This window comes from Gobius niger (assembly GCF_951799975.1).
Source record: "Gobius niger genome assembly, chromosome: 19".
Classification (NCBI taxonomy): Eukaryota; Metazoa; Chordata; class Actinopteri; order Gobiiformes; family Gobiidae; genus Gobius; species Gobius niger.
Window position 1 is genome coordinate 13406782 of NC_136870.1, and position 27470 is coordinate 13434251.

Below are 27470 nucleotides of genomic sequence, written 5' to 3' on the forward strand. Positions count from 1 at the left end.
TGTACTTCAGAGGAAAGACATACAAGGACATGAGGGTTTAATACAGCAGAGTCAGCAGGTCAGCTGCACAAAGACGCATTTCAGAGATGGAGAAGTTTGCAAGGAAGGGTTGAGTTTAAAGCAGTGCAATACTTCTTTTACCATCTTCAGAGGGGTATTTCTTTCTTTCTTTCTTTCTTTCTTTCTTTCTTTCTTTCTTTCTTTCTTTCTTTCTTTCTTTCTTTCTTTCTTTCTTTCTTTCTCTCTCTCTCTCTCCTTCCATCCTTTCTTTCTTACAGTCCCTGTACCGGCCTCCGATCTTCTTTCTTTCCTTCTTTCCTATCTCCTTCCTTCCTTCCTTCCTTCCTTCCTTCCTTCCTTCCTTCCTTCCTTCCTATCTCCTTCCTTCCTTCCTTCCTTCCTTCCTTCCTTCCTTCCTTCCTTCCTTCCTTTCTTTCTTTCTTTCTTTCTTTCTTTCTTTCTTTCTTTCTTTCTTTCTTTCTTTCTTTCTTTCTTTCTTTCTTTCTTTCTTTCTTTCTTTCTTTCTTTCTCCTTCCTACCTGTCGTTCTCCTTCCTTGCTTCCTTCCATCCTTTTTTTCTTTCTTTCTACAAACTAGCTAAACTCGCTCACTGCCATTGAGCGTATACGAGACGAAACTCAATACAACTTCCATAAACTGGCATCCTGTCACTGAAACATTACGAAACATTACGAAACAATATGAAACATTATGAAACGGTGTGAATATATTGGATTCGCAAACGTCACACAAAGGTCTGCATTTTGCGTGAGCCACTGCAGCTGTGATAATGCAAGCTCTCACCTAAAGCGTTTGCCTTTGGACAGTGCTCTGCTGAGAACAGCCGGAGGAGATGTTCCCACGTCGCTGGCTTTCACGCCGGATCCGTGCGTGTTCGCCTGAAACAAAGATTTAATGGTATATTAGACAACTATAGAGAGTGAGGCGGCGCAGTGGGCTCCTCTATTATCTCGGCGGTGTGCAAAGTAAATTTAGTTCCTTCATTATATGGCTGAAATTCGCTGTGATGGCAAAAAGAAGGAGACATGTGAGGAGTTATGTAAAATGGCAGGGCAGTAGTGCTGAAAAGTGCCGCGCTGATCTGAGCAGCAGGGGTCTTTGCTCAGGTAGAGAAGTCGGCTTTATCAATCTGCTTTTAAGTCGTAACATTTGAAAATAGCATCTGAGTTCCCTGTAAACTGAGACCACAAATTATTAGAAGGTTACTTTACTGTCCTTGTATCTTCAATGCTGCCTGGGGCAACTAATGTGCAGTGCCTGGGGACTCTTGAGAGATCCAGTTTAGCGGGGATATCAAACCACATCTTTAAGTACCACTACTGTAAAAATGGTTCTCTCATACCACATATCTCATACATTATCAATTGCAACCGGTCTTCTGTTGTTTCTGTCACACCTCTAAATCTTCTATCGCTATTAAAAGACGGTTTCATTCATTTTTTTCCCCCCTCCGTGCGCTCAGGTTTGATGTGCTTGAGTAACGTGGCACAGTGCAGTCCATATATGAGAAACAGCGGGGGTCCATTCTCAGGTCGGGGAGGCTCTTAATTACACTTTACATTTTAAACTGAAGATTAAGAGGGAGACGCTTCGGCCCTCGCTGTTCTCCCGCCGCGCGCACAAAAATTAATCCCTCATGAGATTACATTACGCCCCCCCCCCCCCCCCCCTCCATCTCTTTCATTTCTCTTCTTTTACTCTTATCGCAAATCAACAGCTTTATCTTTGAGAGCTTTGACTGCAGCTGCCCCCTCAAGACATGCCATTATTCGGTTTTATATCTATTCTTGCTTCCTTAAGATTTCACACAGATCCATGTGACTTGGCATCGGCCTGAATTATACTGAGATTTCCCTTTTTTGCCCACACACCCGCACATCAGTTAGACAAATTAGCAGTCCGTGCTTCATGAACTACTTCAGGATACCTTAGCCTTGATATTTGTGTGGTTTAACTTTCAAAAAAAAAAAGTATGCATCTCGATAAAACAAGGGATGCACCGATCCGACACTGGTATCGGGTATTGGAGGCAATACTGAAAAAATATGATATTGGGTATCGGCTACAAATATCCGAAACTGAACCGATACCAATTTTGGCTCTCAATGCCTTAAAAACACAACTTTAACCAACTAAATCCAAGTGAATATGGGCATGCTGTATGTCATTGTAAAGCTAAGAATTGGGGAATTGGGGAATTCAACCGCTGAGTTAGTTTTAAGCTGTATAATTATATCGTATTTGATCGCCGCGCAAAATGCCGGGGTTAGCAATAGCATGCTAAAGCTAGCGGGGGCATGCTAATGCTAACAAAAACTAATCAAGGCTGGGTCAGAAACTAACTAGATCACTTTATGTGAGTTTGTTTATGTAACCTAAAGCCTGTCATATACCCAGGGATATTGACCTCAAGTGGAGGAGTTCAAGTATCTCGGGATCTTGTTCACGAGTGAGGGACGGATGGAGCGTGAGATCGACAGACGGATCGGTGCGGCGTCAGCAGTGATGCGGTCGCTGTATCGGTCTGTCGTGGTGAAGAGGGAGCTGAGTCGGGGCAAAGCTCTCGATTTACCGATCGATCTACGTTCCCACTCTCACCTATGGTCATGAGATTTGGGTCATGACCGAAAGGACAAGATCGCGAATACAAGCGGCCGAAATGAGTTTCCTTCGCAGGGTGGCTGGGCGCACCCTTCGAGATCGGGTGAGGAGCTCAGTTACCCGGGAGGAGCTCGGAGTAGAGTCGCTGCTCCTTCACGTCGAAAGGAGCCAGCTGAGGTGGCTCGGGCATCTGTTCCGGATGCCTCCTGGTCGCCTCCCACGGGAGGTGTTCCAGGCATGTCCTAGTGGGACAAGGCCTCGTGGAAGACCCAGGACACGGTGGTGGGACTATGTCTCCGAGCTGGCCTGGTGTCGCCTCGGGGTCCCCCCAGAACAGCTGGAGGAGGTGTGTGTGGATCGGGAAGTTTGGGCATCTCTGCTGAGACTGCTGCCCCCGCGACCCGGCCCAGCATAAAGCGGAAGAAAATGGATCGATGGATGGATATTGAGCGTAGAAAGGTCACCCTTATTAAATGTTTATCCAAGAGTTCATCAATAGATATAATTGATCTGTAACATCATGACAATACAATTTGACTTTATTGATCTTAAAATGGAGAAAAGAGTCTCAGAGAAAGCCACTTTTAAGAAAGACACTCAAATCCCAATATTGGTATCGTTAGGCTATCAGTAGCAAAAAAGCTGGATCGGTGCATCTCTACAAAAAAATAGTATCAAATACATACATACATAATAAATACAAAGCACGAGCAGAAGGTGCACACCTGCTATATACCTACTTTGGTGGAAAATGTTGAAATTGAAACAATAGTAATCACACTGAGCTGCACAGAGAAGAGAGCTTGACCCTGGACAGGATAAGAATGAGTTTGATAAAGGTTTCTGGACTGTAAAACCCAGAGAAACTCCATGGATTACTGTGTGTGACATACCGGGCAGTGTGGGTTGGTGGGATTTTATGTGATACAGTAGATTCACTGGGAAAGTCAAAAGTATGATCCTTGGTGTGAAAAGAACCACTTATGCCTTACACAAAACCCCGCATACTACTGAGCACATTATCTGAATAGCTGTAAGAGTTAATTATCTTTGACGACTACAGGCAACCCTTGAGTCGCCATTATCCAGCCCCCATCCCCCGTTCTGGCTTTCCTAATTTCACACTGCTTCGTGCGATTCGACGTTGGGTTTTTCACAGGCGATAAGTCATTTATTCTCCTTTTCTTTGCTTCTCTCCCACAGGGGCCTGTTACTGCTGTTCACTAGTCGTGCAAGAAAAAGCCGAAGCGTTTTGGCCACCCGCTCCTATACCCTACGGCGCTGAATTCCTCACTCTCCGGAACAATGGCTGCTGCAAACTTTCCCCTGCACAACGATACCCGTGTCAGAATAAATACACTGAAACAGACAACAGCAGGCCACTCTTCACCAGCTGTTGCCAAATTGTGGAACCGAGTTAAAGGTTTCATCAATTTACTCCGAATATTGGCTATATTTTATACCCACTCCTCTTTTTTGCAGCAAATTAAAGGTGCATTATGGAACTTTTTATGTGTACTTGACAATTTTATTTGTTTGTTTATTTGGTCTATTTGGGCAAATCACATAATTGTTGTACGTAACAACAGTATTCTAAAAATAGAGGACGGAAGATAACTCATAATTGCCTACCCCTTCTTACATTGACCAAACCATAGCTGTTGACATTCATTTCAGTTCACTGATACAGTTCTTTTCAGTTCATATTCACGGAAACCATGACTACAAATTGGCTTTTGCCATTATTAACGTGACATTGCCATTTTGGGTCATTGATTGTGAGAGGTAGATTGGGCTAGCATTGCCTTCTTACATTTATGTTTGAATTGCTCAAGTTAGGTGCTAGCCTTAAGTTCTACATCTTGGTCATTCCAAAGAACTACCTGTTTCCGAGTAGGAAGATTAAGGACGTGCAGTCAAGTTGTCCCCATCTCATGTACACTATATACCAGGGGTCTGCAGATGATTGAATCCAGCCCCTGACGAGCTCAAATTCCTGAGTATGTAAAACAAAAAGTAAGTAAAAGTATAAGTAAGTCTCTAGCTCATTCCTGTACGAAGTTATGAATTTTTAAAGAAAGAACCAGAATGCTCACTTCAGCCACTAGGGGGCAGCTAAAATAAAGAAAAGAAAGAATAACACACGTGTCCAGCAGAGGGCACTAATATAAGAAGACATCAGGATATAAACAACACATTATAATCACGTGGTAAATGGACAGTCTGCCCCTGGGCGGCTATGGCTCCAATAGTAGCTTACCACCAGTGCAGAGTGAATGAATAATGATTACAGTGTAGCAGAGACTTGTGACACAGGCTTGTTAAGTGCAACACAAGTGCAAGCCGAGGTCACAGTCCTGTCAGGCTCATTATTATAAATTATTTGAAAAAGGTTTCCTCAATAGTATATTCCCAATTAAAACATATTTTACTGGAGCTTTTGTTTATGGACCCAGGCAATACACTCCCGATATATTTAAGGCCCCAAGCGACATTTGATTGGAGATCCCTGCTATATACCGTTCCATAGTTTGGGGTCACCAAGGCCAGTCCTATAGTTTCTCTAATAGGTAGAGCTAGCATAATTGCACGAGGGTTTTCTAATCATCAAACACCCTCTAACACAATTAGCCAACACAATGTACCTCTGCACCTATGTAGGTATTCCATTAAAAATCACCCGATTCCTGCTAGAATAGGCATTCACAACATTAACAATGTCTAGACTGTATTTCGGATTAATGTTATCCTCAAGTGACTTTTGAACGGTAGTGTACAAAGGGGGAAGATAGTTTTGTTTGCTAATAAAATACAGTTCAAAACGATGCTGCAGAAGAAGAAAACGCGATAAAACTTGAGTGAATGGAGTGAAATACTATGCATGTGTATGATCAGTTAGATACAAAATTATAAAATATCTTCTTTAAAGTCCATGTTTAGTTATGATTTAGTTGTTCTATTCCTCTCCCAATGTCCCATCAACTGGTTAAAACTCCATATGTACACCGGACCAAACCTATAGCTCAAGATTTGGAGATGGGTCTCTGGGAGGTCAGTTACGGTTGTTGCCCTATTTCCCCAGTAGCGTTGAAGGATGGGTCGAATGCAGAGGACACATTCCCCTGCGAGGCCAAACTAAAGCGTCCCATACCTTCCTGTTCCCGTTTAGTCTTGGCTTCGTCCTCTGTGCTTTCTGTCAGGCTCATCGTACTTGCTCCAAATGAAATCCAAGTATTTCCTGCCGCGGTGTGAAAAGTTGAAGAATCACAGGTATTGACGGTTTTACTTATTCATGCCTGATGTTGGTGCTAAATGCGGGAAGCGTGAATAAACACAACAAGGATGCGGATTTATTTCAAGGAGAAAGAGCAATAAAAATGCCACTGGAATACACTCCAAATAAGTGGAAGAGGTACAACATCACGGATAAACCTGAGCTATATGCATTGGGAGAGAGAGACATTAATCCTGCCTCAGCTTACTGTCAAAATTGCAGGTCTTGAACTGGCCATGATGGGATATTTGGCCATTCACTGCCAAGGACAAACACAAACACAGCACACATAGCTATACCCGTGCACAATCGCTACAGCAAAGTGGAGAAAACATTAGGGAAGCAACCAAGCAATGCAGCTGTGGACAGAAAATGTCTGCTCAAGAAGAAACGCACTTGCTTGCACTTTGTGTAGTGTATCAATGTTTTGTTTTGTGATTACGGGGACAGTAGATTGGAACTTGGAATAAATAGGCTGCTTTCACATGACATAACGCCGTTAAAAATATCCTGGTCCCTGCTTGTCACACGAAGTCCTGAGGCCAGCAGTGGAGCTCATCGACATGAAGAGCCAGCCTATTGTTTGAGATTGACGCAGTGCTATGTACATTAGCATTCCGCGTTTTAACTCGCAGCCCCATCTTTAATTTCAGACTCCCTCCGACTTCTAATTAATCAGCGCGAGACATACAGACTATCTGCCACTGTGCTGTCAAAACATTTCCTAAACAAGTGGCTCAGGCGCTCCACATTTTCCACTTGTTTCAGAGGCGCCACACTGCATTTTGGAAAAGCTACAATTAACTGATAGCTTCACAAAGGCGCAGAACTAGCACATTCTCTCGTTATGAGCTGAAAAGTTTGATGGGAATATTTTATAAAATGGCTAAGTGTTAATTATTTGTGCACTCCTTTAATTCTGACAAGGAGTAACAAAAAGCCTTAGACATTATGTTGTGGGAGGGTTTTTGACTTTTCATTTCAGTTTTTTCATTTATTTCCATGTTATTATTATTAAACAAGCAGCAACCTCCTTCCCTCTGGGTACAGGTGCGTTTTTTTCTTCCCTATTCTGAGATCGTGGATTCTGTGTTCCACATTGTTTTACTGGATGCTTTTGTACGTCTTTGCCGGGTTTTTTGTGGGGATTGGTGTTTTTTGTTTTCCTGCAGAGAGTCCATAAGGATCCTAAAGAAAGCAGCCTTCACAAAGTAAACAAACAGCTAGCTTATGAGCTAAAGACACTTGAGATCTACATATTTCTTCTTCTGAGACACTGAAGAGGCACCAATTAGCCCCCCACACCTGCAGCACAGTAGAGACGTCACAACAGGAAACAAAGAAGGGACAAACAAGGAGGTATCCGGGCAAGACTCACAGCTAAGCCACACATGCCTTCTACTGTTCTGGCTAATGGACGTTCACTGGAGAATAAAACAGATGAACTGCTAAGCTATTCCCAGAAGATGGTGAAAGACAGTTGTGGAGTGAAGGGAGATGCGCAGGAAGAGGAAAGAGGACATGGAGCTGACCAGTGCAGGACACCACGCTCTGAAACAGGGACAAACCCAGGAGGCGCTGCAGTGTTTCAGAGGATCAGAGGCGAATTGAAGGCAGCCAGCCAGGTTTCTTCCGGGTGCTAGGGTTTCCCTGACCTCCAAAAACATGCGGGTCAGGTTAGCCCACAGTGGCGTTGTGCTCAGTCGCAGCGGCTCAGGACTAACACCTGAACACAATTTATTTTGTTGTACAATGAAAAAAAAAAGCAATTTATCTAAAAAATCCTACTTTTGTTTAATTGGTCACACTCACAGTTTTGCCGTGTGTCCCTATTTCCTGCAGGTTTTACAGTTTTAAACAAAAGTACACAATATGCTCGGTCCTGGCCTTTCTTCCTTCCTGTAGGCGAAAACCCGTTCCTTATTCTAGTTAGCAGCCTCCACTCCTGCTTACCACTAATGGGAATTGGAGTCTCTTATCTCCTGCCTGCTTGGCCTTATTCTTTCATGTCGAAGCACATCTGGTCCAGTGGTGTGGCACACTATAGACCGCCTTTGTTTGCAGCACATACAGCAATAAAAGCGGTTGTTGCTCGGTGTTTATTTAACCCGTGCCTCTATATTGGAAAAGGAGACAGGGGCCGGTGTTAATGCGCTTGTGGCAAAATGTATTTTAGACACATTAAAGAGGCCCGCCGAAGAAAAAAAAAATCAATATCGGTTTCAGGTGTAGGCTATAATGAGAATAGTTAATGCGTTACTTTGAAATGGGTGTGTGCAGTGGGAAGCTGAAGCCCTTAAGCTCTCTTCAAAGCCACCAAAACTCCACGAAGAGAAAATGTCAATGCGGAGCCGCAGGAATACAAGAATTGCGGGGCTAACTGTTGCGGCGGCTTGCTCAATTTTGATCAATCAATGGAGATTTTAAATGCAGACCGACCGGGGGAATAGAAAAGAAATCATACAAGAAAGTGCACACGATCAGCAGAGCGGTTGTGGTTGAGCTGAGATGGCGCTTTACTTTTGGGATGAAAGTACAGTAGATGATAAACTGTAGATATTTTGCACTGTGCACAAAAATTGCATTCTAATGGAGGGGATGGAAAAAAGAATGGAAATCTAGCTCAAGTAAAAGCACTGATTTTTGCAAACAATATGTATTTTTTGAGAGGAGATTCGGTCGCTAACCTAAGCCTTGTGGAAGTTACTTAGTTAATGACGAAACATTGGCTGTTTGTATCCATCTTCCATCCATCGTTCTTAGCTGTGATAACAATACCTGCCCTTATTTTGAGGTTTACTCAGCTCAAATGAATTTCAGAAACAGATTATCAAAGCGAAATACAGATATGTAAATAACTGTTCCGTCAAAGTTGTCAGATTGGCTTTAATATTCTCCCGCCTGCGCCTTCTTCAACTAAAACAGTACTTCCTAGTCTCGCAAAACACATACTTTAGGTAAGCACCTCTTGTACCCCCACTTCAACTCTCTGAATGACTTTGAGTGTCTACACTGACTGTGCCTTTCCAAAGAATATTCAATCTGGGATCCGCAGATGGCGTCAAAATTGTCCCCGCCAAAGAGGTTACAGATGCGCATTCAAAACATACACAAGTGCTGCAGCGGAGGGTTAGTGCCAAGGCAGGTGCTAGCAGCAGATACATACTATAAATACAAAGGTCCATGAACAAAGCCAGGTGTTCAATGTTAAAAAGCACAAGTTTTACGGTTCATTTTTAGCACGGGGAAAAAAGAGCATGTGAAGTCTAGTCAAGCATTTCCCCGTCTCGCTTTTGTGCAGGGGACCCGGGGGGGGGGCTGACACTTCGGAGGAGAGGTTAACGCCGCTTGAATTATGCGCTGAATTCTCACCAAGACAGAGATGAAAATGTGCTTTTTGTCTGCCTCTCATACCGTAGTGCGCCTGCTTTTGTGTCTTCTGTTTCCATAGCGCCCGTCCAGCCGCCTGCTGCGAAGACTGACACCGAAAGTCATGTTAAATTTACACAATGTGCAAAAGTTTGAGTTTGACTGCTTTACTGAATCCATTATTTCTTATGGAATTTTTTGGGGGGTTGTGGGCCAAGAACTGACACCAGTAGAACTCAGAGAAGCACTGCGTCTTAAAGAGAAAATGGAATCAAATACTGCATTAGACCTGATATTTCTATGACAACCACTTCTGAAATCTTATCGGACTGACACAGAACTTCAACAGATAAACAAGCAGCAACCTCCCTCTCTCTTGGTACAGCAGTGTTTTTTGCCTTTTTCTGCAAACTGCATTTATAATTTCTGTGTTCCTCACTGTTTACTGGATGTCTTTGTACATCTTTGCCGTGTTTTTGTGGGGTTTGGCGGATGTTTCCATAATGGCCCTGAAGAAAACACAAAGAGCTAGCTTATGAGCTAGACATTTGAGACCTACACGTTTCTTCTTCTGAAACACTGAAATGCACCAAGAGCCTCCCACAGCAGCAGCACAGTGGAGGCGTCACGAGAGGAGCTACAGGAAACAAGGAAGGGACAAATGAGGAGGTATCTGGGCAAGACTCGCAGCCAAGCCACACATGTCTTATATTGTTCTGGCTAATGGACATTCAGAATAAAACAGATTAACTGCTAAGCTCTTCCCAGAAGATGGTAAACGACTGTTGTGGAGCGGAGGGAGCTGCGCAGGAATGAGGAGGTGAAGGAGTGCAGGACACCACGCTCTGAAACAGGGACAAACCCAGGAGGCGGTGCACCGTTTCAGATGATCAGAGGAGCACTGAAGGCAGCCAGCCAGGTTTCCTCCGGGTGCTACCCCTTCCTCTAGTAACATGCTGGTCAGGTTGGCCCACAATGGTGGCACGGTTCAGTCACAGTGGCTCAGGACTATCACCTGGACATAATTCCGTTGTACAGCTGTGCAATGACAAATAAAGCACTTACTTACTTATAAAAATATCAATCTTAGAATATCTTTACTTTAAATTGTAGCAGTGACTTTGTGCTTTGAGATACTAAGGGTTAGAAGTGAAGCAGATGAAGTCCATTTTTGGCCTGATCTTTTAATTTGCCTGCTAATGGGAAGAGCTATAGGACACGGGAGCTAAAACAAAATTCTCCAAATACCTAATATTGAGAATCTTTTTTATTCTCTTACAACAGGGATATATTTGTTTTCTCACAAGCCTAATACACCTGTCCAAGACTTTAGCACACCACTGCATCTCAATAAATAAGAGCTCAACTTTAATATGTTTTAGTCAGATAGACTTATTTTCCAGAACCTCCAAAGCTGAACATTTTAATAACGCCAGGACTGTGAGGATTTTAGTGGCTGTAAAATACCAGGACCCAGTGTGCAGTAAAACATCTCACAACCAACCGCCCGAGTGTTTTTTAGGGCTGGCACAGAGAGTGAAAACACCGAAATACCAGACGAGTAATAACACAAGGAGAAAAAGCAGAGGCTATAATCGAGCAGTGTGAGTGAAGCTTAAGGTGGGGGTGTGAAGGATCACCGGCTATACGCACCCAGGAGGGGGGGCAATGGAGCACAACACACCTTGCTAAGATTAACAAGCGAAGGCTATTTTTCCAAAGGTTTGACATGACGACCCGGATAGTAGTGCCTATCCACCCACTAGGATGCCAACCAGAGAGGACAAAGTCTTTTGCCATTCTTTCCCTGAAAAAGGGGAGGTGGGCGGAAGAGGTGGCAACAAAAAAGTATTTTTTTATAGGAAGAGCGATGAACTATACTGTATTACTGTGTCAATGTAGAGAAGACACTGTTCTTATGCTTAGACATAAATCCAAAACAAAACGAGAAACAAAAAAAATAATCACATTTTGAAAAGTCGTATTGAAAGCACAGATAACTAATCAATAACTAATAATCATTTTAGTAAACTTTCTTTTACCTTTCAATTTGAAATGTATTTTCTTTTCGCTGTTCACATTCCTAACTGTCAAGCGCTCTGGGCCATTGTTTCAGGCCTCAAAGTCAGTCCGACGGTTCCAAGCGCAGGTCCGTGGGCGGGGCTGTAGCTCCAGGGGAGGCTTTTGATTCGCTGGGTCACACTCTAGACACTACTGCATTATTAAAGAGCCAGTGCAGAGGAGACGTTTGGCAAAGTCGTGAGTGGTGAAAATACTGGAAACCTCAATAGGGATTACACACGCAGGTTTGTATAAAGGAAGTCTGTCTGAGCGATCACAGATTTCATTATAGCAATGGCAATATGCTGCTTGCAATTTACATTTAAAGCAGATGGATACTTACTAATGATATATTTGTATTTTTTAAGCAAGTCATTCATAGCAGATTGTTTAAGGCTCTATCCACACAAAGACAAAACGCTTATGTTTCCAGAAACTTTCTGTGTGAGCAGGAAGCCAGCTTAGATAATAGAACAAGATGTAGTGCATGTAAACAGTGAAAATGAAAAAAAAAAACAAATCCAAAAACACAGACTGACTGGCCGTGTTTTTCTACTTGTCACCTGTGGCTTGTGGACTGCAGTGGAGCAAAGAGGAGCGGAGTAAAACCATCATAGATCCATGAGTCAAACTCATTATAAGGTCAGTAGATTATGGATAACAGACACCACTCTGGCGCTGTGATGTCATCGTTTTAGTAAAAGTTGCAGAGACGGTGTAACAACGACGTTTTGAGATCTTTCCACTCTGGGACCTAGTTTGGAAAATGTTTGTTTACAGATCCCCAAAACGCCGGGCTCGTATGGACGATACACTGGATTGATAAAAAATATCTTTGGGTTTGGTCCTCAGCTTGACTTGGTATGGACAGGGCCTTAGAGTGTGGACTTTCACATGTTGAAGCAGTCAGTACTGGTTGTTATATGAGTATCAGTGGATAGCAGTTAGAAAAAGTGGGAGTAGTTGTGGCAGTAGAAGTAGTAGTAATAATACGTAACTGTTGTTGCTAAAACAGTGATTCTCAATGGCTTCTGAACCCACTTTAAACCAATTGAACCAAGCTGTGACCTTGTTACAGACTAAGACAACATCAAATTATAGTGATTTCTCATCAGGGTGATAACAAAACACCCGCTGAAATTGTTCTGCGACCTACTTTTGAGCCGACCTATCAATTATGAACGACTGCACAAGAGCAAAACAAGCCTTCATATGACTAAAAAAAAACAATCCTTCTGTTTGTCATTGAAGTCAAATGAAAGACAAACCGCTACAAGGACGATCCCGATGAAAGGCTGGAATGTGAATTATAATTTGACAACCCAATCGCGAATTCATACTGAAACTGACAAAAGGGATGTTTTTGTAAAATAATTGAATGCGATTGAAATCTCCTTAATAAATGTCCAATTATAAAAGCAATCAAAGCTACATTACTTCCATTTTTGTCTAAAATCTGCCTCTTAATCCAGTGAGTGTGCCATAATTAGCAGGTTTTCTGAACCTGCTAATATACTTAATATAAACTCTTCAATGTGCTTTCCCTGGTATCAAATGATTTAAATACCGGCTGATTATTAAGTTCTGAGAGCTCTGAAAGCCCTATACATCTTTTGTTAAAGTGTGTTGAAGTGAAATTATTCAAGGAATGAAGAAAGCTCAAGCTGATCAACAGCTGTGGCGCTCTTAGCCTGACCCGTCTCCCACTCAGACGCCCATTGACTTCAATGAGTCACTGAACATGGCCTTGGCTGATGTCATTGCTGCAAATTGGCCGGCGAAGTCCACATCAGTTGGCATCAAAAAAAGTGATCACTTTTTTTGAGCGCTTGACAGTAAAGATACGTACACATCTGTCTTAAATTACTGCCAGTAGGTGGAGGAGCAGGATGTGTACTGCATTTTGTTCCAAAAAAAAACAAAACAAATCTGTCCTGAATATGCCCAAGTCCTGCAAATATCCATTCTACATTGTTCTTGATCCGTCATTGTGAACGCGATGAGTAAATTTTTTCCTTGAGGCAAATTTATTTCCGGCTCTAATCCCCGTACTGTCTCTCCGCTCGTGTCAGAAATGAAGAAATGGCTTCAGCCAGTGGAGACATTATTAAGGGCCCAATCATACATCATCCTGCCGAGTCCTTTGTAAAGTATTCTTTCAAGAGATGGAGATTTGACGTGAGCTATGACAAGAAGTTTCATCGTAACACAGCGGAGCGGGGTTTGGGTGTGCACAAAGTGGTTTACTCCTACCAATGTACAAACAAGTTGTGGAAATAAAAGACTGTGACCTCTAGACTTTGAAAATGGAAATTAGACCCAACAAAATGGTAAGTTCGTGGGTACATTAAAGGCGCATTACGCAACTTTTTATGTGAAAAAAAAAGTTGATACTTACGTGTGTTTTACCTTGTCGTGACAAAGCCGCTGTATGAGTGGTCAGCGCAGCGCCTTTACTTTCCATCACGGCGGTCGCTAGGACGCTCCAGGATCAACTGTTTTGCAGGTTTTCTGGTGAGAGGGTCCGTCCGCAGTAAAAAAAAATCTTCAAAACAATTGATCCTGGAGCGTTGCAGAGACCACTGTGATGGAAAGTAAAGGCGCCATGCTTTGTCACGAAAAGGTAAAATACACACAAATATCAACTTTTTTTTTCTCCACATGACAAGTTGCACAATGCAGCTTTAATAGTAGTAAAATGAGTACGCACGGCAGAAGTCGGACCTGAATGGCAGACTGATTTGTTGAAAAGTGTTATTTTCATTCCAGCGTACAGCCCTTGCAGGGGCACAACAACAGAAGTATATTACATGTTGAAATAGTGTCAGCGCCGTCTTACTTTTTGCAGAGGATGGCTGTACTGGGATCTGGTCGATTTGGACATGAGGGCAGAGGCGTTCACACTGCACTCCCTTAGGCTTCGGCTGTCGGTGAAATGGGCCTGGAGCTTCTCCCTGTGTCTCCTGCGGATTGAAAAGGAAAAAAAAAAAAAAAGAACAAGAAAATAGGTGTTAAAAGTACATGCAGGCTTACGAGGATAATACAAGGACTCATCTGTTACAAAATGTACAACCGCAAGCAGCCATCCACGGTTTGAGTCATCCCATTGATTTGCAGTTTTCAGAGCCCAGTTTGTAGCTCTCATGTCGGGGACTGGATTCTACATGATCACTTGTATTGACTGAGCTATATGCGTTAATATATTCATAGAAATGTAACAGGAGAATAGTTTGGTATCCTGTAGTAAACCGGTATGCAATAAATGGCAAGGTGACTAAAGTGCTTGCCACATTAGTAGAACTTTTTTGCTGCTGTCAGAAGCTTGCAAAAAAAAAAATAGTTTAAAAACAGCATCAGCAGGAAGACAAGTGAAAATTGAATCTAGTCAATGGACCATGGAACATCCATTACTTGGCCTTGTGCTAATATTCAGTGAAAACAAGCAGAAAAACAAAAGGATTTTCAAACTACAGAGGGAAAACAGGAGTAAATTATTGAAAGCATTAAAAATGGATTTGAATTTTGCATGTGAGAGTACCACTGTCGGTGTCCAATCTGCGGCTACATGAGGTGTTACATTGGGTTGAATTATAAATAGCTTTCCTTCGAGCGAAACTCCTTTTGCAAATGAAGTGTTGAATTAATGGAATGAATCAACTGCAAGAACTGAGTGGATTTCAAATGTTTCACATGGAAAATTGAATATCTCTCATGATTGTATGAAGGCTATTTTGAAAAAGACGTTGCTGTGAATATGTAAAGGGAAAAAAAAATTGAGCACAAGGTCCAATCGTGAGCATAATAAGTGCTCTTCGCTGGTCAGACGGGGAAAGGTTAATGCTGAACCGGACAACAGCAGAAGACCAAAAAATGTGAACAGGCACTCTGAGGCACTTCATTAATATTACATTTCCCTCTTTCCCTCTCTTCCAAAACCTGCCAATGTAAACTAAACAGATTTTGTCTATACTTAATTGGGCTGCACAGACTGAGGAAAACACGACATGCTGAATTAAATTCTTGAATATTACGAGAACAATTCATTGAAATATCTCACTAAACCACATCAACAGAGCATATGTTCCATTAAATGTAAACACGACCAAAACAAGACGAAAAGGGAACTGAATTAGGAAAATCACGACTAAACTGAGCCACTGTTAAATGCACTGTACCCGATTTATTTGTTTACAAACGAGGAAAGCGAAATAAATTGAATTGGTGAGTTTAAAGTGTATATGACACATTAGACATATTTTTTTGCCGAAACATAGTTAATACCATTATATTTAAGATTTTGCAAAAGATTGTACCCAGACTTCTTTAGTTTGGCCATTTGTAATGTTTATAGTTTCACTTCCTTATTGGACACTGACAGGAAGTGACATAGATAGAAGCAAACAATTATATACTGTTGCCATGCAACCATGTTATGTCAATTCACCTTTTTCCGCCCCGCCCACTCTTTTTGCTTTGTCTTGGCACTTCCGGTAGCTGCTAAAAAGTGTGATGTTAAGTCGATTGATTTGTGTCAAATGTCCAATGTTGACTTGCACCAAGAAGTCAACACTGCACTGTTTCTCTGCACGGCCTAACATGGGCTTTGTATTCACGTAGTAACTGATTTTATCTGGACTTCTCCAGTCCTGTGTAGTCTAATAGGAGAGAAGGGCCGGCACAATTCATGGCGGCGCCCACGGGAACTTCCAGAATAAGGTGAATACGTTTGTAAAGTGTGACATCAGATGTAATAATAAGCTACTCCCGGGTCCAAACTCTTGAGAGCTCCATAGACAAACAAAGCAAAAAAAACACACAACTTTTTCAAACAATATAGCTCATTATTTCTCCAGGTAAAAAGAAGATATTTTTACATATATACATTTGCCTTCATTGTGTATGGAAAAAATATTTTGATAATTAATACCAGAAAAGCATTACTAATAAAAATCCAGAGTATGTCATATTTCTTTCCGATCAGATGTTTAAAAAGAGCATTGTAGTCAGCTCTATTACAGGTTAAAATCAGCAAATCCCATTAGTAAATAGGGCTAAAGCTCCGTTGGACCCGAAAGTGGAGCGATGACATCATTACATAACAAAGGTATGGGAAATGAGTCAAACTGTTGTGGAACTTTACTCTATCTATGCCACTTCCTGTCAGTAGCCTAAAAATTCAAATAAATATAAAATAAATATATTTTCTGCCCAACATTTCTTCAGTAAAATTGCTGCTTTACTGAAATAAAATGATAATTATTACTTGCAACTGATAATTATCCTTCTAAATAAGTCATAATTCCAAAAGCATTCCAACCTGGCATATGCACTTTAAAAGCACTTTGCATAACTTGCAGGGTCACTTCTCAGGGTCGCTGTCTCAGAAACCGCCTTGCAAGTTCACACAATCCATGAGGAATGCTTTTTAATGCTTTCTTTTGACTACAAATTACAATTTCTTTTTCTTACAAAAAAACATAAACCCATATTCATCATCCCTAAGTATCATTTCAAAAGCCTTTAGTTTGTCTCCATAACATGTATAATTGCCTGCCTTATATCAAACAGGAGAGTGAAGGTAATTAATCTCCCCCAGTAAACTCCGCCGCTACACTTTTGCCGCTCTTCTGAAGAATCCTACGAGCGGAGGGAAACGATGTGTCTGAGTCGGGGATGGTTTCCGCTACATTAATCCCACAAAGCACCCCAGTCACAGCGGCCAATAGGTGCTGCTCTAAAGCGACGAAAATAAAGCCCATTTTTTTGTTTATCAAGGGCCATTAAAGTGCCACAACATACATTACGGCGCTATTACGGCACGCTGTCTCCTATGGCTCTGGTATCCTCTGCCGCAGAGAGGAATGGGGTCGGGAGAAGCTGTCCTTTATCAGGCTGCTATCAGGGCACACATGCATTTTCAAGTTCAACAGCGCTGTAAGGCCATGTGAATCTATTTTAAACGTAGACTTCTGTGTTTTTTTAATAGATCTTTTTGTGTTTTGTGGTTTAGTGACTTCTTCCTGGGAACTAGTGACTTGGAATTAAACGTGGGACTTTTCGAGAGGGATCTTTATTCATTGTTCCTGCTTCAAACCTGGCCCCGACTGTCAAGGCGAGACACTGCAGGTGAATTGGGAAGGGAAAAACAAACAAGTAAACATTCGCTGAATATGTGGGGGGAAAAAAGAGAATGTTTTCTGTCACTTTGTGTTATCATCATGTTTAAGCCCCCGCCAGTTTGTCTTTACCCAAATCTAAAAGCTTCTTGACTGGAGCTTGCAGCCTATACAGACGGCATCTCGGCATAGAAGGGGGCGTGGCCTCGCCGAGGGGGGAAATAGAATCTTCAGGGAAACACAATTTTTCACTCTTTTTAGCCATTTTCTGGTGGAATATGAACTTATTCATGCCATACAAATAAAGTCAAGTGTAAATCGGGTCCATATGGATATTTTCTCACAGCAGATTGTGCAGTAGAAGTGAAAAATGGCAGTCATAGCATCATGTTAGCATTCTCTGTTTTTTTAATGTATTTATGGGCTGTTGAACCACTTTGCTCCTCTCCATGTCTTTGTTTCTTTATTTAGTAGAAAACTATATTCATAATTCAGCATTTGTTAAAGTCGTTTTTGAATATTTAGAGAAAGTTTACATTTTTCTCTGCCATTCCAGAGATGCCGTCTGTATCTTTAGGCCAGAGTAATGGCCCATTTGAAAGTTAAAACCTACAAAACTGATCTAAGGTTTTTTTTTGTCACATTTCTTGATGCCTTTTCATCCCTTTTTTGTGGCCCTTGCGTTTTCATCCTTGTTTACGTATCATTTTCCCTCACTATTTTGACGCTTTTATTCAAAAAGCTTTAAGATTTGGGTAAAGTCGAAGGTGGAGGTTAAGAGATCCATCTGACAAAACAACAATTCAAAAATATTGTTAGTTACAAGACTGGAGAGTTGTTGCAAAAGTCATATCTTTGGCCGCGGCTGTCTTCCAGAAAGGAAATGACCATATTTGGACATTTTGTACAGTGTGGTCTTTTTCACTCCGACATGAAAACTAAGATGTTAAAGGAGAAAACTAGCAAAAAAAAAAATCTCAACACTGACCACCTGCTGTTGCTCGCCTTTAAAGTGAAATATTCTACACTAGAAAGTCTATCTACCAGAATATGATCTCTGGGCCTCACACATGTGATTTCATGAGCGCTGATAGTGAAGTGCTCTCTTTTTGCACAGCCGGGAGCGCTCTCTCCCCTAATGCGCGGTATGGATCGGCATCACTCACTTGTTGCGGCGGTACAGGGCCATGCACGCCACTCCGAGCAGGCCGATCCCCGAGGCGATGCTGAAGATGGACAGCACCTGCCTCTGGTACGTATCCCCGCTCTCTGTGGAAGGAGAAGGAGAGGAACAATCAGGGGCCAGACTTTACATCAGCACAGAAACGTCCACAGTTTAGCAGTTTCAGATGTTACTGTTCCTGAATGTTTCAAACGCTTTACACAATCGGGACAAGGGCGGCGAGTAAAGGAAATGCAGACTGGACACAAGGCTAAAAGCAGAATTAGCATCAGCATTAGCATGAAGCCAGCGACGCCGGTTACGACTGTCAGTGCACGTCAGGCTCCGAGCTGCAGATCGGGACATGGGACTCTCCGGGATGTGCTGTGAAGTGTGATAATCGTTTGGTTCAGACGGACCCAGCGGGCACCAGCCACGGACTGTCTGACGCGGCGGGGGGGAACGGGTATCGGCGTGTTTTGCGCTAGGCCCCGACTGTCTGCCGACCGCTGGCGACAGGGGGAATCAGCGAGAAAATGAGCGCTCCCGGATCGTCGGTGTCAGAGCCCGGGAACGTCAAGGGCTAAGAGCTTTAGGGTCAGGGGGGAGGGCAAGGAGCAATCGGGGCTGTGTGAAGGAACACGCTGACACCGGTTACCGAGTGCAAAGGGGCTGGACGGGATCACTGAGAGATGGCACGGGCTTGTGAGGAGCATGTTGTGACTGTTGCAAAGGGGATAAAGAACCTAAACTGAGACACATTGTTTTAGCGTCTACAGGGAGTTAGCATAAACCATCCCCGCCTTGACCGAGTGCATTTTCTCCAGTTCAGCTTTACCCAAATCTAAAAGCTCATCAAGAAGCCTCCTTTTTCCTGCATTGTTGCCGAATCTTTGTCACAAATTTGTGTCCCTTTTTCATCACTTTTTGTCCCAATTTTTGGTCCCTTTTCCATCAAATGTTTGTCCCATTTTCATCACTTTTTCATACATTTTTTGTCCCCTTTTCATCAAATTGTTGTCTCTTTAACATCCCCCTTTCTTCACTTTTTCATCCCTTTTTCATCCAATTTTTGTCCCTTTGGCGTTTTGCCACTTTTTCCATTCTCGTTTTCATCTCGTTTTTGACGCTAATTTGACACTTTTTTTGTCAAGAAGCTTTTAGGCTTGTTGAACTGGAGAAAATGTGCTCGGTTCAGGTGGGGGTTAAGAGGCTAAAACAAGACTAAACATGGATCTGACAGACAGGGTGCAAATAAGGAATAATTAAACAAATTCTAATCCAGCAAGTCAAGCCCTCATTCCTAATTTCACAGGACTTATCTGTGACTCTGTACCTGTGCTTGCTAAATAAACCTTTAATTGGTTCCCCAACCTCCAAGGCCGATATAATAAATCAATTAGTCTATTATTGAACCTGCACAACTCGACCATCAATCACCCCAGTCCCACAGTTTGAGGAGCTTCACTTCCTTTACTGCCTGAACCAACAGTACAGTCCCTCACTGTCACCTCGGTGTTATTTTGGCAGCAGAGAGGGAAAGTGCACAAACATCTGCGCGACCTGTTTCTGACCTTCTGATGCATGTCAACAGGGAAGTGTCCTGGAACGTCTTGTGTGTTCTTGTCTGTATAAGTTTGTCAACAGTGGGCCCGCCGTACAGTTCTGGGACTGACTGACTCGGAGTGTGTGCTAGCAGGGAGCTGCGCTGCGTCAGAGCTTCCTCAGGGGCAATGCTGTTGGGAGGCCACTGTTACCACCCGCCCCCCATTTCTGAGTAAACATTTATGAGTTCCGAGAAACTACAGAGAAATATGTTTAATAAGAGACAGTGTGATGAGAGACGGGAGAGAGCAAAATAGCCGGGGGTCCATTAACTCACAATAACACAGGATTAATAAAAAATAAGTAAACACTTGTGGCTTTGCTCATTCAAATTGTGTGCCATAATGCCCTGAGACGACTGGTAACTTAAAGGGATATTTCAGGATATAGGGCCTCATTTTATAGTTAGACAGAGTGTTGTTGATTTCTGGAGAGATTTTTACATATTTGTATTATTGCAGTCCTTATATTTGAAGAGTTTAGTGGTGCTAGGCTAGTGCATGTCTATGGTAACCAGTAGCCTGCATTAAAGGAATAGGCCACCGTTTTTACATACTAAGATATGTTCTTACCTCACTTTAGACGTGTTAATATATCCCCGTCTGGTATTTGTCCGTGCGCTCTGCCAGGCAAACGGAACAAATACGCAGCCTCTCCCACATGTCATATAGCTCCAAAAAAGCTCACGATAGAAGCTACCAAGCTCTTCCACGTGTTCCCTATTTAAATAAAGTTACGTGAAGTGTTTTCATGCGAAGTATATTTACACAGAAATGTAGCATGTCGATTTTATAAGCAGATAAAAAAGGGGACTATATTGTGAGGCGTAATGATACGAGGAGTAAAACGTCCGCGCAGTAACTCCTAAAGGTTATTGACGGAAGTGAGCGGGGGAAGTCTTTAGGAGTTACTACGCGGACGCTGTGCTCCTCGTATCATTACGCCTCACAATATAGTCCCCCTTTTTATTTGCTTATAAAATCGACATGCTACATTTCTGGGTAAATATACTTCGCATGAAAACACTTCACGTAACTTTATTTAAATAGGGAACACGTGGAAGAGCTTGGTAGCTTCTATCGTGAGCTTTTTTGGAGCTATAGGACATGTGGGAGAGGCTGCGTATGTGCTCCGTTTGCCTGGCAGAGCGCACGGACAAAGACCAGACGGGGATATATTAACACGTCTAAAGTGAGGTAAGAACATATCTTAGTATGTAAAAACGGTGGCCTATTCCTTTAAAAACAGTCTGACCCAAGCACAGTGCACCTGAGGCAAATCACTTCTAACACCATGCCGATGTAAATGTCTGTGTTGACTGAATACTTTTTGAAATATAACCATTTTGCATTTAAAATAACTTATATTTGAGCAGCATCAGCTTCCTGGTTGCAAGCTACGCAGCGGCGGAGTGATCTGCTCGGTTACCGGATCTACAGTAGTTTGTTTTTACCTGTGGCCGGCGTTACTACACGTGGAATTCACAAAGGAGCTTTCTACAAATCAGATATGGCAACGTTTAGAGGACTACCCCATGATCTTGAAGAGGTTTTTAATGCAGGCTACTAGTTACCATAGACATGCACTAGCCTAGCACTAGCCTATCACCACTAAACTCTTCAAATATAAGGACTGCATGAATTTAAAAAAAAAAACTCCAGAAATCAACAACACTCTGGACAATTGTTAATTGCTGGCAAATGTCCTAATCTTTCACCACTTGAGACCCAGGGATCGTTTTTTTTTCCAGCTTCAGCTTTCAGTGTTTATTTTGCACATTGTTTTTCACTGATACTTGCTCTTAGCCCTCTGATCCTTTTCAACCCCTGTCTAAGACTTTTAAACTGCACTGAGCACTACCTTAAAAACAACAAAGCTTCTCATTCTACATTAATTGTTAAAGTGAATCGAAATCAAAGGAATTGCCACAGGTGGGCCATTACCAAAGAACACACTCCACTAAGTCATATAAAATTCATCTGAAAGGGGCCAGTCATGCATAATGGTATTATTTAACATTATAACAACTGGCGCAGTCGGTTTGTGCCGTTTGAAAGTAAAATAAAATGAATAACTAAACATGTTGCAATGTGATCAAACCACAAGAAAAAAACTTTCACTGAATGAATAAAGACTTTGCTACACCAGTGTTGAGGAGCAAAAAGTGCAAAAGAGAGCGCAAGGGAAATCATGCAAATTTAACAATAATTTGTTCCGATGTTTCCTAAAAGCTTAAATTTTCCCAGAAGCTTTTTTTTTGTTCTCTTTTTTCTGCTTTCACTATTTGGGCAGATCTTATGAGAACCGAATATCAGGCATTGATATTCAACTCCTATAACTTCATCTTTTAAGCCATCAAGTTGTGTATTACTAATGGTATTTCGGCTACTGTGGAAGCCCTCACTGTATCCAGACTGGACATAAACCTTTTTGGGCACTTCATTTGATTGAGGTTTTTGTGTGTGCTTGGAAAATACACAGAGGATTAAAATAGCTCTTCTAGGGATCCTGGGAATTAGAAAAACAAAAAACAAGCAACCATTAATGGCAAGTCAACTAATGCCATAATTAACGCAGTTTGAGCGCAGAACGGCTCAGTCATGGTTTATGGCCTTATTATAGACAGACAAATCCAGGAAATGCAGATCAGTGCACTTTAGCAGAAGAAGAAACAACCAAGTACAGGATTATTCTTATAAATGAAGCACAATGCAACTCCAGGTCTGTTTTTTGTGTGCTTATGATAGTCCCCTTTAACAACTCAAAATCAAAAATGACAATAAAACAAGAATCCATTTCATGCAAATGAGTCTTAGTAGAGCGAGAACAAGTTAATTTACGAAGTGGAGACATTTCCCTGTATTATTGAACAACAGGTGGTGCACTTCAAAGTAATGCGCGGTCTTGCCTCTCTGGTCCCTCTGTCAGGAAAATTGCCTGCAGAATTGGCAGCATCGAAATCTGTTGTAAATATCTGTCCCTGTTGCGACATCATCATTGTTCTTTGTGTCACCTGAGACTATCCCAGGCACTGCTGAAAACGGGGAGAAGCTCCCCCGCACACAGCCTCTGCATTAAACTATTACAGAATATTTTGAAACAGAAGGCACAGTTTAAAAAAAAAAAGACACAATGTACCACTGAAGGTTAAAAAAACGGAAATGGAGCGGCAGAAAAAAAGTGGAGTGAACGAGAATCTTGTGAGCGACTGGCGAAAAGCGCAGGTCACTCTTACTGCAATGAAGAAAACAATAAAAGCTAATCATGAGTTAAAAGCTAGAGGACCACAACTTTAGAGCTTGAACAACGTGCTGCCGGGAGAGGCTCGTCAACGGTGCAGTTACGCCTCCATGCCCACGTAGTTGCCAAGGCTGGTGCGACTTACATACCGGAGCGACTTATGTATGTTTTTTCTTCTTCATAATGCATTTTTTTGGCTGGTGCGACTTATACTCTGGAGCGACTTATAGTCCGGAAAATCACTCAAGGATTTATGGCACAAAGTGTCTTCAGCTTGAAATACATCCACCTTAAAGTCTTTACAATTAGGTTGAATTATGCAGGCAGCATGCAGTTTCAGTATTCTACATGCTTTTCAAGTGCTTGGTAACAAAAGGTTTCATTTGTATAGCATACTATAAAATCTATCGCCTATTTGTTCCTGCACATATTTCAATACATGTTATGGTTAAAGGGTGAGAGAGAGGTGCTTTCTTTGATTCACATCAGTCAGTAATGAGTCACTAATGATTCAACATTAGTTAAAGAGGCTATTAGTCTTCTCTATTAGAATTTGCATAACAGTTCACTCCACAAATGCAATATAATACAATCATTTCAATATGGAGGATTCTGTTGGTGAAAATTACTTTAAATCCTCAGATCGTATTAGTAGCTTTGCTGAGAGCCACTAATCTTCAAGTCATTCACCACACAGTTATACATTGTAGGTGTTAAGGAACATGTTTGTTTGTCAGTGTTTAACTACTGATTATATGAACCAACAACACATGGATATTCTGCAGTGTGACAACCCAAATGTTTAATCAGGTATTGGTATTTCAGCATTGTTACTGTTACAAATATATGCAGGTATTAGTTGATTTACTGAGCTAAAATTGAATACATAGAACAATGTAATCCTAAACGACCAGTTAACAAACCAACAAACAGAACATGTTCAATGTATTAGCTGTTAGCTTTTAAGCCATCAAACATTGCAAATGATACGTGATCAAGATGTTGTTGGCCGTGATGATGCAGACCTTTCAGATAGTACTTTTGTTAAAAAAATAAAAGCGTTGAGGCAAACACGGAATCCTCAATGCTAAATCCAGGTTTCACCTTTTCTTGTTGTCAAACGTGAATCACCATTCATTTGTCCGTGGAGAGAATGATTGAAAGTTCGGTGACGCAAATCGCTTCCTCCTCTGGGAACCCAAGCACACGCATTTGTAGCAATGGTTTCAGATAGCCCAGACAGCTTTTCCTTTTCTTTCTCTGAGCCCTGAACCCAACCTTCCCAAGCTCATGGCCCCATTTTACCATGTTATTAAGACTATTGAATAAGAAACAATGTATTGTATACAGCCATAAAAATGATAGATCTGTTACCCGTCCACATATATATATCGATCACCGCCCTGCCCTCCGCTCCCTCCCATCTGTGCGGACATGGTGAACTACTTTGGTGCGTGCAGATTAAAACCGCTCATCTGTAGAAAACTGTCGCGTCTCGTGGCTGGCGTCTCCTCACTTCTACTATTTCCCAGGGCTAGAACGGAAACATGACAACAGCTATGCGCTTGTATGAAGCCGACTAATAGAAAACTTCGCAGCGTGTGATGTGGGTTTTTATGCATGCACAAAAGGAGGCCCCCTTGCTTACACAGAGAAGAGATAATGGGAAAACAGTATGAGAATGGAGTATTGTGATATGTACAATCCCCAGGGCCCAACAACAGTGCAGTTAATAAAGAAAGAGCCTGTACAATTTGTATTGTTAAGACATATTTACGGCATAGCAGGCTATAAAAGTGATTGAAATTAGAATTCATAATAATTCTGGGGTTGTGAATATGCCATATGAGATTAACCCTTTGAAGGAAATGCTGTGTATGCAGCTCAGTCCTTTCAAAGTGGAATGAATAGCAGACACCATTAACAAATTAGTTTCACTGAACTACATTATCGTAGGAGTATAAGTCGCATAAGCCAAAAAAAGCATAAGGAAGAAGAAAAAAACATATAGATGTTGCTTGGTAAGATAAGTCGCACTGAACCATTAACAATCCTCTCCCGGCAGCACGCTGTTAAAGCACCCATTTGCGAACTCGTTCCTCTAGTTGTGGCCATCTAGCTTTTAGCCTGCGATTAGCTTTTTTGTTTTCTTCATTGCAGTAAGAGTAACCTCCGCTTTTCGCTAGTCCCTCACAAGTTTCCCGCTCACTCCAATTATTGGTTCTGCTGCTCGATTACCGTTTCTCCCCCCCCCCAGTGGTACTAGGTAGTAGGTAAGTAAGTGCTTTATTTGTCATTGTACAACCGTACAGGAGTAGCAAAAACTGGTGCACAAGAATAGAGTGCCCACTAGTGGAAATTTGAAAATTAACAAACGTGAAATTACATATTTTGATATATAAGTCGCACCCGAGTATAAATCGCACACCCAGCCAAACTATGAAAAAAAGTGTGACTTGTAGTCCGGAAATGCAGTTTGTCAAATGACTAATGATTATTATGGTGTCCTATATCCATTTGAAAAATCTGTTTACAAACCTTGGAAAATTGTGCAAAATGTATTTAAGGAATTTAGTTACTTGGTTCATACTTTAATCAACATTTTGTTTCTTGTTTCTGGAATATCTAATATCGTCTCTTTACCTGTCATATCCTGACCTATTGCTGATTAAAATAATAATAATAATAATAGGACTCTTTAACTGCCCTCCCATCTTCAACACAGTAAGCCAGAAACAAGCCTTTAATACAAGAAGAATACAAAACTTTCACCTAACTTAAAACTTAATTAATTAACTTAATAATTTTAGGTCCGTTTATTGAAATGTAGTGTAGTAAGATGTACATAAAATACAGATCCTCAAAAACTTACAATACCGGCCACCTCTGTTGGCAAGTAGCTTGTTTTTCAATTAATTATTCTTTCAGACACCTTCATTCAGTCTAATTTGCATTCTGAACTACATCACAATCAACCCTGCCTTTTCAATCGCCACTCTGCTAAATAAATGCACCTTTCAGAAATAAAACCAGATTAATTTACTGTACACTGGCCCACCTATTAAACAGCAGTCCTCCTATCTGTCTTTATTGCCGCATGACCCCCCCTCCTGCCTCTGTCTCTGATTTTCATGCAGACAGACTACACCTAATTCACCGCCACAGTGTTTCCATGGCGACTGGCTCCCATTCATTTTCCAAGGTGAGCCCAGCCTTGTATTTCCGCGCGGACATTTGCGTGTTTTTGTATGTTGCATTATACGTGAGACAAAGTATGAGGGACCCCTCCACTCCGGGTCGAAAGAACTTACCCATGAACTCGATCCCAAGTTCGTCCGCTGTTCCGGATGGATCCCAGGATGCATCAGGAGAAAAAGGAGGGAGGGGAGAAGAAAAGGGAAAAAAAGTTGTTAGATAATGGTACACCTTTGCAAGAAGTCACCCTTAAAGAAGACAAAGGGAAGTTACATTGATGGCAATTTGACGTGACCAGGTAGTGAGTCACGCAGAAGTGAGTGGGATTTTAGTCTGCAGTTTCTTGTGCTTTATAGAAAATCTGACCTGGCATTGCATGTCTTTTTGCTGCAGAGACAGCATGACAAAGATGGAGAGAAGAGGATTCGTGAAAGGGCACAATATAAAGACAAAAAAATAATTTACAGCATGTTTTATATGAAAAGGTATTTTGAGTTGAAATGAGCGAGAACTGTTGTGGTTAAAGCTCCATTATGCAACTTTTCCTGTGAAAAAATAGTTGATATTAACATGTATTTGATCTTTCAGTGACCCTGAAAGCTGTATGGGTGGTTTGCTGGGTGCCTATGCTTTCCATTCTGGTGGAATATTATACTTCCGTCTACACATATCACCAAAAACAACAAATCCTACTTCTAGAGTCTCTGGTTGTTCATCATATATCTGATCTAAGATTCTGTTTCAAGATTAAGAAATGGTCCCGGGCGCTGTGTCTGTTCCTCTGATGACTTGAATGAATGGGTCAAATTCAATGGCCACATATCTC

General features: G+C 41.7%; 1 protein-coding gene across 2 annotated transcripts in view; it reads right to left on the reverse strand.

Moving 5' to 3' along the window:
* Window positions 1–27470, reverse strand: part of nrg3b (neuregulin 3b) — a 250922-nt gene that overhangs the window by 13464 nt on the left and 209988 nt on the right. Inside the window, exons 4-7 of one of the 2 annotated variants that reach the window (XM_079577588.1) lie at window positions 26761–26787; window positions 18609–18711; window positions 14166–14289; window positions 805–899 (exon numbers count right to left, since the gene is read on the reverse strand). In XM_079577588.1, the coding sequence (XP_079433714.1) occupies window positions 805–899; window positions 14166–14289; window positions 18609–18711; window positions 26761–26787 (349 nt within the window). Of the gene's footprint in view, window positions 1–804; window positions 900–14165; window positions 14290–18608; window positions 18712–26760; window positions 26791–27470 lie in introns of both variants that reach the window. The other variant, XM_079577587.1, reaches the window with a different exon arrangement.